Source organism: Typha angustifolia, chromosome 4, assembly GCF_048772165.1.
Source record: "Typha angustifolia cultivar Huaian chromosome 4, ASM4877216v1, whole genome shotgun sequence".
In the NCBI taxonomy this organism is placed as follows: domain Eukaryota; kingdom Viridiplantae; phylum Streptophyta; class Magnoliopsida; order Poales; family Typhaceae; genus Typha; species Typha angustifolia.
Genome location: NC_133242.1, coordinates 1,014,145 through 1,024,943, shown reverse-complemented (window position 1 = coordinate 1,024,943; position 10,799 = coordinate 1,014,145). Strand labels below are relative to the sequence as shown.

General features: G+C 40.9%; 2 protein-coding genes across 2 annotated transcripts; both read right to left on the bottom strand.

The window, feature by feature from the left end:
- Positions 1 to 307: 307 nt before the first annotated feature.
- On the bottom strand, positions 308 to 2,630 carry LOC140759312 (cis-prenyltransferase 4, chloroplastic-like). Its single transcript, XM_073095836.1, has 4 exons — positions 2,407 to 2,630; positions 1,821 to 2,318; positions 1,654 to 1,721; positions 308 to 951 (listed from the first exon to the last, which is right to left on the bottom strand). Exons 2-4 carry the CDS (start codon positions 2,187 to 2,189, stop codon positions 501 to 503), a joined length of 888 nt encoding a protein of 295 aa, XP_072951937.1. The 5' UTR covers positions 2,190 to 2,318; positions 2,407 to 2,630; the 3' UTR covers positions 308 to 500.
- Positions 2,631 to 8,645: 6,015 nt separating this feature from the next.
- Positions 8,646 to 10,698, bottom strand: LOC140759268 (mitochondrial import inner membrane translocase subunit TIM14-3-like). The gene is made up of 4 exons (XM_073095778.1): positions 10,546 to 10,698; positions 10,359 to 10,412; positions 9,064 to 9,242; positions 8,646 to 8,947 (listed from the first exon to the last, which is right to left on the bottom strand). Exons 2-4 carry the CDS (start codon positions 10,359 to 10,361, stop codon positions 8,791 to 8,793), a joined length of 339 nt encoding a protein of 112 aa, XP_072951879.1. The 5' UTR covers positions 10,362 to 10,412; positions 10,546 to 10,698; the 3' UTR covers positions 8,646 to 8,790.
- Positions 10,699 to 10,799: the final 101 nt, after the last annotated feature.

The window sequence follows — 10,799 nt, the reverse complement described above, 5'->3', positions numbered from 1 at the left end:
TTTTTAATTTGATCATTATTTTTCAGCGAATGATAGAAAGAAAAAGAACCTACTTGATGTGTTTTACAATAGTTTATTAGAGAAAAATCAAGAGTTAAATTAAAAATAGTGAAAAACATGGTGTAAACTGTAATATCCACATAATATGGGGTGCGAAATGTATAAATCCCTTAGAAAAAGAAGAAGAAAACTTTGATAAGCTATTTGTCCTATGGAAATCATCTAGCAAAGAAGACTGTTCACAGGAAAAAAAAATATCATGCTTCCATCATTTTCTTTCGATGAACATAAAAGATGACCCCTCCAATTTGGAGAATTCAAGATTAACTGTATAATGCATCTATGTTTGTATAAATAAATATATCTGTTTCTAATATTGTTACAAGTCTAGTTCACAGTGCTTTACATGGCACATTCCAGAATCAGCATGGACCTCGCGATACCACATGAAGACATACATACTAGTGTATCATAATTGAGTAAGTTGGTTGTAACCGATGTCAGACATTTCGCTGACCGAAGCGCCTTTGCCTGTTCTGGAAAGAGCATAAAGCTTCAAGATAGTCGACTTCCCCAAAGTCAGGCCACTGTCTTTGTGTAAAAAATAGCTCAGTGTATGCTGACTGCCATAGTAAGAAGTTGCTCAACCTCAGCTCGCCGCTAGTTCTTATAAGTATATCTGGGTAAGGAAATTCCACACAGCAGCTTGTTTCCAGTTCCTGTTCTATTAGTGCCTCAGTAATATCTTCTGGCTTGATCAACTCATTTTTTACCTTCTCGGCCATTTTTTGGCATGCTTGCAATATATCATTCCGTCCACTATAGCTAATGGCAATAATTAATTGAAGCTCTGAGTTGTTCACTGTCGACTCCTCTACTTCTCTAGCCAATTTCAGCAAAGAAATTGGGAGTTTTGAGGAGTCACCAATTATGCATACTCGAACTCCTTCCCTGATGAGAACACAAAAAAGCTGTTAACATTTTCATTGCAGAATAGACTTCTTACAGCAGCCAAAGTTTTTAATTACCTATATAAATCTTCCATGTTCAAATGACAATCAATACTATATAACAGCAACATCTAAGAGAAGAGGCTCTCTTAGCATGGTTTTACTGCACATCGATATCGAGTGGTAATCAAAGCTAAGGACTCTTGATAAAAATCTAAGCAGCACAATTCAGTTATTTATTGTCCCAAACCCCTCTTTACTAATAAAATCCTCTTCCCTCTACTTGTCTTATATCAACTTAGTATAAGAACAATTGTCCATAGCAAATTAATATGAATGTTATATCCTACTAATGCATATAATTCAGACGTATCATCTGTGGGCAGATAAAGAGTGAAATTTCATGGAGAAAACCTATATTTATGCAGGAGACTGTGAACTATGTGGAATAGAAGCATTTATTACACCACTTAGTGAATTGAAGAGATTAGTTTCTCATTCTCATTTTTATGCTCACACAACCAATTATACCACGAGTCCAAGTCATGGAAACAACCTCTTCGACATAAATTGATCCTAATACAAATGACATGATTTAACTTTGGAACCTCTTCGACACTATGATTCAATACATGATAGAAGTGCTACACAATTATTCTTAGTGGTCTTGTGCGCAATTAGCATACTAACTAACAATTCATACCTCACGAAATCATTAACGTTCTCTCGGAGGACCCTGTCAAACAGCATCATTAGAAAATCGACCTCTTCCTGCAATGGACGAGACGAGGCGAGACGAGACCACAACGATAAGGTAGATCGGAATCAGTGTTAGGAGGAGGAGGAGGAGGAGGAGAATAAAAGGGCTACCTTTGAGCGGAACCAATTCTCGGAAGAAAAGGCAAAGACGGTGAGAACACGGATACCCCATTGGAGGGAGAGCTTAACCACTTCCTTCAGGGAGCGGTAGCCGGCCTCGTGGCCCATCGACACCGGCAGGCCCCTTGCTCTGGCCCACCGTGCGTTGCCGTCCATGATCACCGCCACGTGCCTCGGCAGCAATTCCGGAAGCAACCTCGACGGCAGCTTCTTGCGTACCCAGCGCACTTTATTTCCTCCTGTACACTTGTCTTTGAGCTCCGGATCGGAAGCAGAGAGGGAACACGAATTTGGAAAGGCGGCGTTGGGTTTGGGTAGACGAGTGGAAAAGAATGGAGTGGGGAAGAAAAGAGAGAGCATGATTCCCGGACCCAAGGAGAAAATTTGCAGTGGCTTCCTGCTCCCTTCTCCCCCAAAAGCTCCCTCCTTTAGCTTGCTAATTCGCGCACAAGACCAGGAAATTTCTACGCCAAATTTCCTCTGCACACTCTAATTCATTCGAAATTGGAAGAATAGAGTAAGTTGACTAGATCGAATTTAAATCCGCTTTAAACAAGATCTAATCTTGAGAGAGTACCTAGGTCGAATTGGAGGAAGAGATGGAAGGGTCGTGGAAGGAAACGAGGATTTAGGGTTTTGGGGAACGAGGGATTTAGTTTCGTTGGCTTTGGGATTCAAAAGAATCGGAAAGGACGATGCTACATCAATTCTTACAGGACGACAAGCTCTGCTCTGATTTTTTTTCATGGTTCGTCTTATCGTCGTCCTTTTCTAATCGGACGGTCAGTATTGTCGGAACGGCGAGGTTCAGATTCAAGGACGAAGCCTTATCTCCTCTTTTACTTCTACCAGAAAAATTAAAAAGGCCGTGACTCTAGCTGATTATTTTTGTGGTCTTAGAACAGAATGTCAAAATCTCAGGATATAGAAGTATTAGGCTTAGGGCTGTCCAACTTGAAGAGCGGCTCGAGCTTCGCTTGGTCAGAGCTGAGCTGAGCCGAGCTTGAGTCGTTAAAATCGGTTAGAAATTAATATCGAACTGAGTCTGAACTAAAGCCGATTCATTCAGCTTCGCTCAATAAGCTCGATAGCTGACTCATCACTCTCATCCTCATTCATCACCCTTACTCATCACTCTCACTCACCCACCCATCACCCTCACCCATCACCCGTCACCCACCCATCACCGTCATACTTACAACCAATGAAAAGACTCTTCTCCAGCCGTCGAAGTCACGCCAGTCGTAGCTTGCCTCTCGAGTGAGTCGCCTTGATCTCGAATATCGCTTGTGTCTATCTCCTGTCAAGTGTGCTCCTTGCCACGCTACTCTCACAGCAATTGTCACTGTGTGGCTAACAACAGTACCAGTTCGTGCATCAGTGCTTCAAGTGCAGTGCCTAGAAACTGTTCACAGATCTATGAGAAGTCAATTCTATTTCATTTTCACCCTCCCCACCTTCATCCTTATCCACCAGACCACCACTCATAGCCTCACCACATACGACCAGCCCATCCTCACCCACCCAACCTCCTCCTCTCCGTCAGCCTCCATCGGCAAGCCCTTGCCACCTCCTCCTCTCCGTCAACCTCTATTAGCAAGTCGCCGTCGGCCTCCATTAGTAAGTCGCCACTATGGCGCCACCTCCTCCCTCTTCGCCGGCCTCCATCAGCAAGAAAAGATTCAGTTTATAATGACATAGCAGTAAGATGCTGTCACTAATACGTAAGGTTTGCCATCTACATCTTTATTTCTCAAGTTCAAGTCAAAAGAATAGTAGAAATATAGCTGTCGACATCTTCTCGCTAAAAGTAAAAGTAAAATTCCAAATTTCTATTTGCTTAGAAATCAATCTCTACAGCCTTAGAAATTATGAAGAGAAACGGCCAGCATTGTTCTTAATTTCAGCAAGAAATCTAGTTTGATTTGCACTTTCTTGTCTAGCTAATTGGTGTTTGTTAGATATTTCTGAAAGGCCTTGAAGAGATCATGACAGAATTGTTCTTACCATTGTAAACTGAGTCTCACAAAACATTCAGTTTTACAATCGCACGACAGTACGTTGCTGTCAGCTTTGTTTTCCAAGCTCAAGTCAAAAAAATAGTGGAAGTATCGTGTGCGCTTGGCTTAAAAGAAACACAAATGAAGAAGAAGAAGAAGATAGAATTCCACATTTATTGCGACTTCTAGTTTCCAAATTTGTAGTCACTATTAGAAATTAAACTCCATGTACAGCCTTAGCAGTTAAAATGGACTCAAGAAGTGATTCACAGAGTGTATGATATTAGTATATTTTTACTACCAGTCTACCACTATCCGATTTCAGCAAAAGAAGAGAAGAACTGAATTGATCAGCGAGCAGCAGTCAAAAGCTTCGGCGTTCAGATCAAGTTCATTTCCTTCAACCAGGGATGAGCGATGTGGCAAAGTGAATTACTTCCAAGACTCAAGTTCTGTCTTGCCAATTAATTGTAGAGATAAAAAGTCATTGTTTATTATGTGAAGCAAAGCCACCCAATTAGACCTTTTCTCATCTGAAGTGCTAGCAATCCAGAAATGACTGCTCTTTTGGCATTTCACTTAAGCCTCAAGTTATGTGGAAATTTCTACGCCAAATTTCCTCTGCACACTCTAATTCATTCGAAATTGGAAGGATAGAGTAAGTTGACTAGATCGAATTTAAATCCGCTTTAAACAAGATCTAATCTTGAGAGAGTACCTAGGTCGAATTGGAGGAAGAGATGGAAGGGTCGTGGAAGGAAACGAGGATTTAGGGTTTTGGGGAACGAGGGATTTAGTTTCGTTGGCTTTGGGATTCAAAAGAATCGGAAAGGACGATGCTACATCAATTCTTACAGGACGACAAGCTCTGCTCTTATTTTCTTTTCATGGTTAGTCTTATTGTCGTCCTTTTCTAATCCGACGCCAGTATTATCGAAACGGCGAGGTTCAGAGTCTTGGAGGAAGCCTCAGCTTGGCTTGGTTAGAGCTAAATTTAGCCCGAGCCGATAAAACCTCTTGAAATTAATATCAAAACGAGTCTGAGCTAGAGCGGACTCACTTAGGCTCCGCTCAATAGACTCGATAACTGACTCATCGCCCTCACCCTTACCCATCACCCGCCCTACCCTCACCCTAACCCATCACCCGTCGCCCACCCTCACCCTCACCCGTGACCCGTGACCTATGACCCACCCTCACCCGTCACCCACCCCACCCTCACCCATCACCGTTACCCTCCCCACCCTCACCCTCATCCACTAGACCACCACGCATAGCCTCACCCCACACAACCAGCCCACCCTTACCCCACCCCCACCCACCTAGTGTCACGTCTCGAAATAGGAATCATGACCGGTCATGCACCTCAATATGCTTAAGATACACGAAACCTTACTAATACAACCTAAATGAACAATAGTAAGAATAAATAAACGAAGAAGATCTGCTTTATTAAATTTAAAACTAATTGCGATAAAGCATAAAATAATGTTATTGTTCTTGAGTCTCTAAACGAAATAAAATTTGACATTTAATCTAAAGCATAAAATCTAAAGGAGCGGAAAAATAAATAAGTGGATCCTAAGTGGAGGTGGAGTTCGGGTACGTCTTGCTCAGTTGTCACGCTGACTATTACCCGAGATAGGTAAATAAATTTTTATAAAAAAAAACAATCCATGAGCCAACAGCTATAGCTCAGTGAGTGGAGTCCACTCGAAAATTAAATAAATTCTAAATTATATTAATGCTGAATAAAATTAAACTAAAAGCAACAATATACATAATAATTTACAATAAGCATATTCTTTAAATAATGACAATGATAACAATAGCGACTCATAACTTGTAACCTTGCTCAGTTTCAACACATTAACATTTTTCCAAAATTTGTACTGTCATATGTCTCAATGGGTCTATACCCTGTGGATCTACATCAACTAGAAGTTATCTTGAGATGACGCTCAGGACTTTTCTTCATAGCTGATCCGGTTAGGGTCATCAGATGGTATCACTATGTGATCAACACACTATGTCTTTTCCACTAACCGTTAAGAGAAGTTAGAGTTACCTAGGAAATTTCTCATTCATCCAGAGACTGTTCCTTAACCCCGCCAGAGTCACCTAAGAAAGTCACCACAGTGATCTGATTTAGGACTTTCTCCGAGACTTCCAAATAGACTTGAGTTATCACGGAAAATCGCAAGCGATTTATACTGGGACTGTTCTCTAAGTCGTACCAATACTAGTCTCATTTTTTTCTTTCACTAAAATTTAATATTTGCACAAGGTATGGCGATGCACTGAGTATAATGATTAAATGCACACAGAAAATATAATAATTAAATTTGCACGTAAGGATGAAATAAATAATTTTTGTATACAAAAAATTACACGGTCTGACAAAAGTATAAAATAAATAATTTTTGCACACAGAAAATTACATGGTCTGACAAAGATACGAAATATAATAAAAATAAATATGCGAGTGAACCCACTCACTTGAGTCTAGGCAAGACAACTGAATCTCAAATCCCTAGCCCACGTACTAAAAATCACCACCTTTAATAATAAATAACAATAATATTTTTAATTAAAAAATTAAAATTTTTCTACAATTTAACTCAAAAATTATTAATTTGGGTCAAAATAAGCCCAAATTAGTTGGGTTGGGCTGCAGTTGGCCCGCCCCAGCCCACCCAACTAACACTTAAATGGATTGGGCCCAAGGCCCAATCCAATTAACTAATGGAACCGGGTCGGGTTCCTTGGATTCGGATCCAACCCGACCCGAATCCAAAAGCTTAAAGGGAGAAGACTAGACTCGGGTTGCCCGAGTCTGTCTTCTCCAAGCTGAAGAGAGAGAAAAAGAGAGAGAGAGAGAGAGAGAGAGAAAGAGAGGAAAAGAGAGAGGGAAAGAGAGAAATAGAGAGAGAGAAAAAGAGAGAGAGAGGGAGACGCCGGCCGCGCCCTTAGCTCCCCAACACCCACACAGTACCGCTGTCCTCACGAGGTGGAGGAGAACCCGGAACGGCGATCGATCTCATGGCCGACGGCGACTGGAGCCACGAGGGGTCCAACGGTGAACGCCCACGATATGAGGCCAACGGTAAGACACTTCCAGATGGAGCGGCAGTGACCCGAAGCTACCGGCCGGCCTGATTTGCCGATGTAGCTGAGGAACCCAAATTAGGTATTTTTGTTTTACCCTCTTAAACTTTAATTAAAATTTATGGGTGGGAGAAGGCTTACTAAGGAGTCACGTGGTGGTCTCTGTTGTCTCCGGTGGCGCTCCAGCAGGCCGACTCCACGGCGTGACTCCGACAGTGAGAAAGAAGAAAGCGAAAGAGGGGAGGAAGAAGAGAGAGAGAGAAGGGGGCTGAGGTGGTTAAGCAGAGAGAGGGGATTAGGGTTTTTAATTTATAGATTAAAGATCCCGAATCTAAATTGGATTTGGCTTTTCCGTTGCATTTCGTCGCGTGCCGGAGAGGGAGAGGGGAGGGGCTGCACGTGCAGAGCACGTGCACCCTCCTCTCTCAACCCCTAATTTAATTAATTAATTTTTTTCTAGTTCTTACAACCAGCCTCCTCTCCATCAGCCTTCTTCGGCAAGCCCTCGCCACCTCCTCCTCTCCGCCAGCCTCTATCAACCGTCGTCACCTCCTCCCTCTCTGTCGGCTTCCATCGACAAGTCACCACCACGGTGCCACCTCCTCCCTCTTCGCCGGCCTTTATCAGCAAGCCGTCGCTACAATGCCACCTTCTCCTCTCCGTCGACCTCCTCCTCCTTTGTCGACCATCTCATTCGGTGTCTTTCAGCGACCTCCTCCTCCATCGACCATCTCCTTCAGTGTCTTTCAATGACCTCCTCTTCCATCGACGTTGGGCTTAGCATTGGCCTCATCTTCTTCCTCCACTCCGTCAGCTTCCTCGTCCTCTTCCGTTGACCATCTTCTCCGACCTCCCCCTCCATTCGTTTCCTATTCCTTTGGCAAGCTATCATCCACACTGCCACCACCTGCGCTGCCACCGCCTCATCATCTAATCAAGCTCGAGCTTGGCTTAAGTTGAGCTGAGCTAAGCCAAGCCTGAGTAGAATTATAAAGTTAGAAAGTAATTTTGAGTTGAGCCTGAGCCAGAGTCGGCTCGCTCAAACTCGACTCATTTACGCCCTTACTTAGGCTCCACTAAGCTTTTAGTAATATAATAAGCTATCTAGTGTAGGCTTTAAACCATATGTGTTGCCGAATAATTACTCCGAACTAAATACTGTCAAGAACCATCAATCGAGTCAAATCATTGAATCGAACCACTAAACCACTAAATAATTTTCTCCACAATAATTATTTGCGTTAGAGTCGAACCTATAACATCATCGATGTTTCTATGATAAGATCCAAATTCTTTTTTTTTTTAAATATAGTAATAAGAAATATTATATAAATTATATGTATATATATATATATATAAATTTATAATAGATGTCATACTAGCGGTCTAATGTATGTTTGGTGATCTAATTCAAGCAAATGTAGCCTCATGCAATGCACTGTTTCTCGAAAAGATGAAGACGTTATGAATTTATGTTCTAATATGGATAAATCTGAGGTTTAAGTATTTAAAGATCATGAGGGCTTTTTAGCTGTTAATAATATACTGTGACGAACATGACAAGTCTAATAAACCGTATTGCTAAACGTTTTAGACAATTTTGTAGAAAAGGATAATCATATTAAGGATCTTCACTTTGATTAGTTGGGATAAAAACAAATCATGCTTCTATCAACACCTTCAGATGAAGGTTCAGAAATACAATTAGCAATCCAAGATTAACAATATAATGAATCAAGAAGTATGGAAAGAATTTGACATAGTAGTTACAACTCTCTTTTTCAGGCTGCTTTCTTTCTTCATTAAAAAAAAGAATTAATTAATTGTAACCTCTATTGCTATCTCCCCCACAACTAAAAGACCGAGGAGCCACCCTTCACTTTTCCGACCAACATATCTTTGGCCTCGTTGATCTTCGAAGCAACGTAATGGCTCCCTCCGGCATCAGGGTGGTTGGCAATCATAACCCTCCTGTGAGCCTCTTTGATCTTCTCCATTGCTGCATGCTCTCTGAGACAGAGAATAACCAAATTCTGATCTAAGGGTCTCATTGGTTACTGAGTATAAAATCTAGAAATAATATGTATTTTGAATACAGAACCTAACAAGCATCAAGGAATCAATACCTGATGCCAAGGATCAATGCTGCTTCTCTTCTTGTCATCTGCCGCTCGAATCCACCAGGATAAAACCTACGTACCTGAGGAACAGCTGCGCGAGTTTTAAATGCCTGCCATGCCTGGATCATGTATCTGCCTCCCAATGCAGCAGCTGCCACAGTTAAACTTGCAACTAAAGGAGATGCCTGAGCCATTAGAAACACAGAAATGGAAAGAGTTAAAGAAAAATGTGAAACACATCTCTGTTAAAATATAAAATATCAAAATTATCATTTTCTTGCCGGCTTAAATTTACACTTTTAGAATAGTTGATGAATTAACATGATATCAAAAGTAAAATTTCATAGTTCCAAATCATGTCACGCCCATTTTTGAATTTAAATATATTTTTTTCATCTCCCACTCTCTAATGATAAATTTATAGAGTAGTCGGTGAGTTAACAATATCCACAAGAAAATATGATCCAAGAAAAATATTTGTACTTCAACCGATGAACAGAATAAAGAAGAACAAATAATTCTTTATTCCCGTGGAACAAAAGGTGGCGTTTATATTGCTTGAATTGTCAAATATGAACATGAGATTTAGAGGCAGATAGCAAGTGTGGAGGTATGAAATTATTTCGCATGTAGACATGCAACAGAAGAATATAATATAATCGAAGAGGAATGCTGAAACTATCAACAATAAAATGGCAATATATATCGAGGAGGGATTGCCCTGTATAAATCTATCCAAGAATAAGTCCAACACCAAACTGGTGATAAAACATATCGGATCAATGACCCCAAATAATAATGCATTAAGATAGTTAATGTTCAATTAGCATAAAGAAGTTAAATCTTCTACCAATGGACGTATCACAAGAAATTCATCAATTCTCAAGCACACGATCAACATTGAATAAAAGACAAGCATATGAGCACCTAAATGGTACTCTTATTATAGAAAACATCATCTTTTGACATTTGGAGATATACCTGGTGGAATGAAATTTCTTGTGAATATAAATGAAAATAATAGGAGTTAATTTGCAAATACGTGAAAAATAAGAAGTCGTGACCCATAGTGCTAATATGTACGAGCATGCTAGTATATCATGTAAAAAAAGAACATCATGTGAAAAAAAAAACTTGGAAAAAATAATCTAACTTTGAGGTTAAAAACTTCTAGCAACTGATGATGGTAAGCAGGAATCGCAAGAAAAGACTCGGGATTGAGGCATTACTTCTAGCAACTGATAATGGTAAGCAGGAATCGCAAGAAAAGACTCGGGACTGAGGCATTCTAGTATATTTACCATCAATTTATTCGGCGAGCCAAGACGCCAGAAAACAACCCCTGAGTTCTGTAACTGCAATGTTTGAAAGGGAATTAGGAATTGATCTCAAGATTATAACTTGGGAATCAGTTCTCGAGATTACGGCGACATATGTCGGAATCAATTCCTACGAAATCTGAAATCCAGAGAGAGAGAGAGAGAGTACCTAATTCGAATAGGAGAGCTTCGAATCCCGACAGAGAGATGGAGATGGACAGATTATCGAAGAAGAAGGAGAAGAGGGTTTAGGGGTTTTAAAGGGGCAGCTCCGTTTCGTTGGCTTAGGCCGCAAGAAAAGAAAGTGGCACTGCGCCGCCTTTCTCGGTTGGGTTCTTCCACGCGACGTCTTATCGCCGTCCATCCAGAATCGGACGGACCAAGTAATATCCTACTCATCTATACTTCTCGTTTGTTTAGTGG

Bases quoted from the DNA above. Each gene is read 5' to 3' on its own strand.
- LOC140759312 (XM_073095836.1), bottom strand. From the start codon at position 2,189: ATGCTCTCTCTTTTCTTCCCCACTCCATTCTTTTCCACTCGTCTACCC. The intron at 1,722-1,820 runs GTAGCCCTTTTA...CGTCCATTGCAG, and splicing joins AGAATTGGTTCCGCTCAAAG to GAAGAGGTCGATTTTCTAAT. The intron at 952-1,653 runs GTATGAATTGTT...TGTTCTCATCAG, and splicing joins AACGTTAATGATTTCGTGAG to GGAAGGAGTTCGAGTATGCA.
- LOC140759268 (XM_073095778.1), bottom strand. The intron at 8,948-9,063 runs GTATTGATTCCT...TCTCTGTCTCAG, and splicing joins GCATTGATCCTTGGCATCAG to AGAGCATGCAGCAATGGAGA.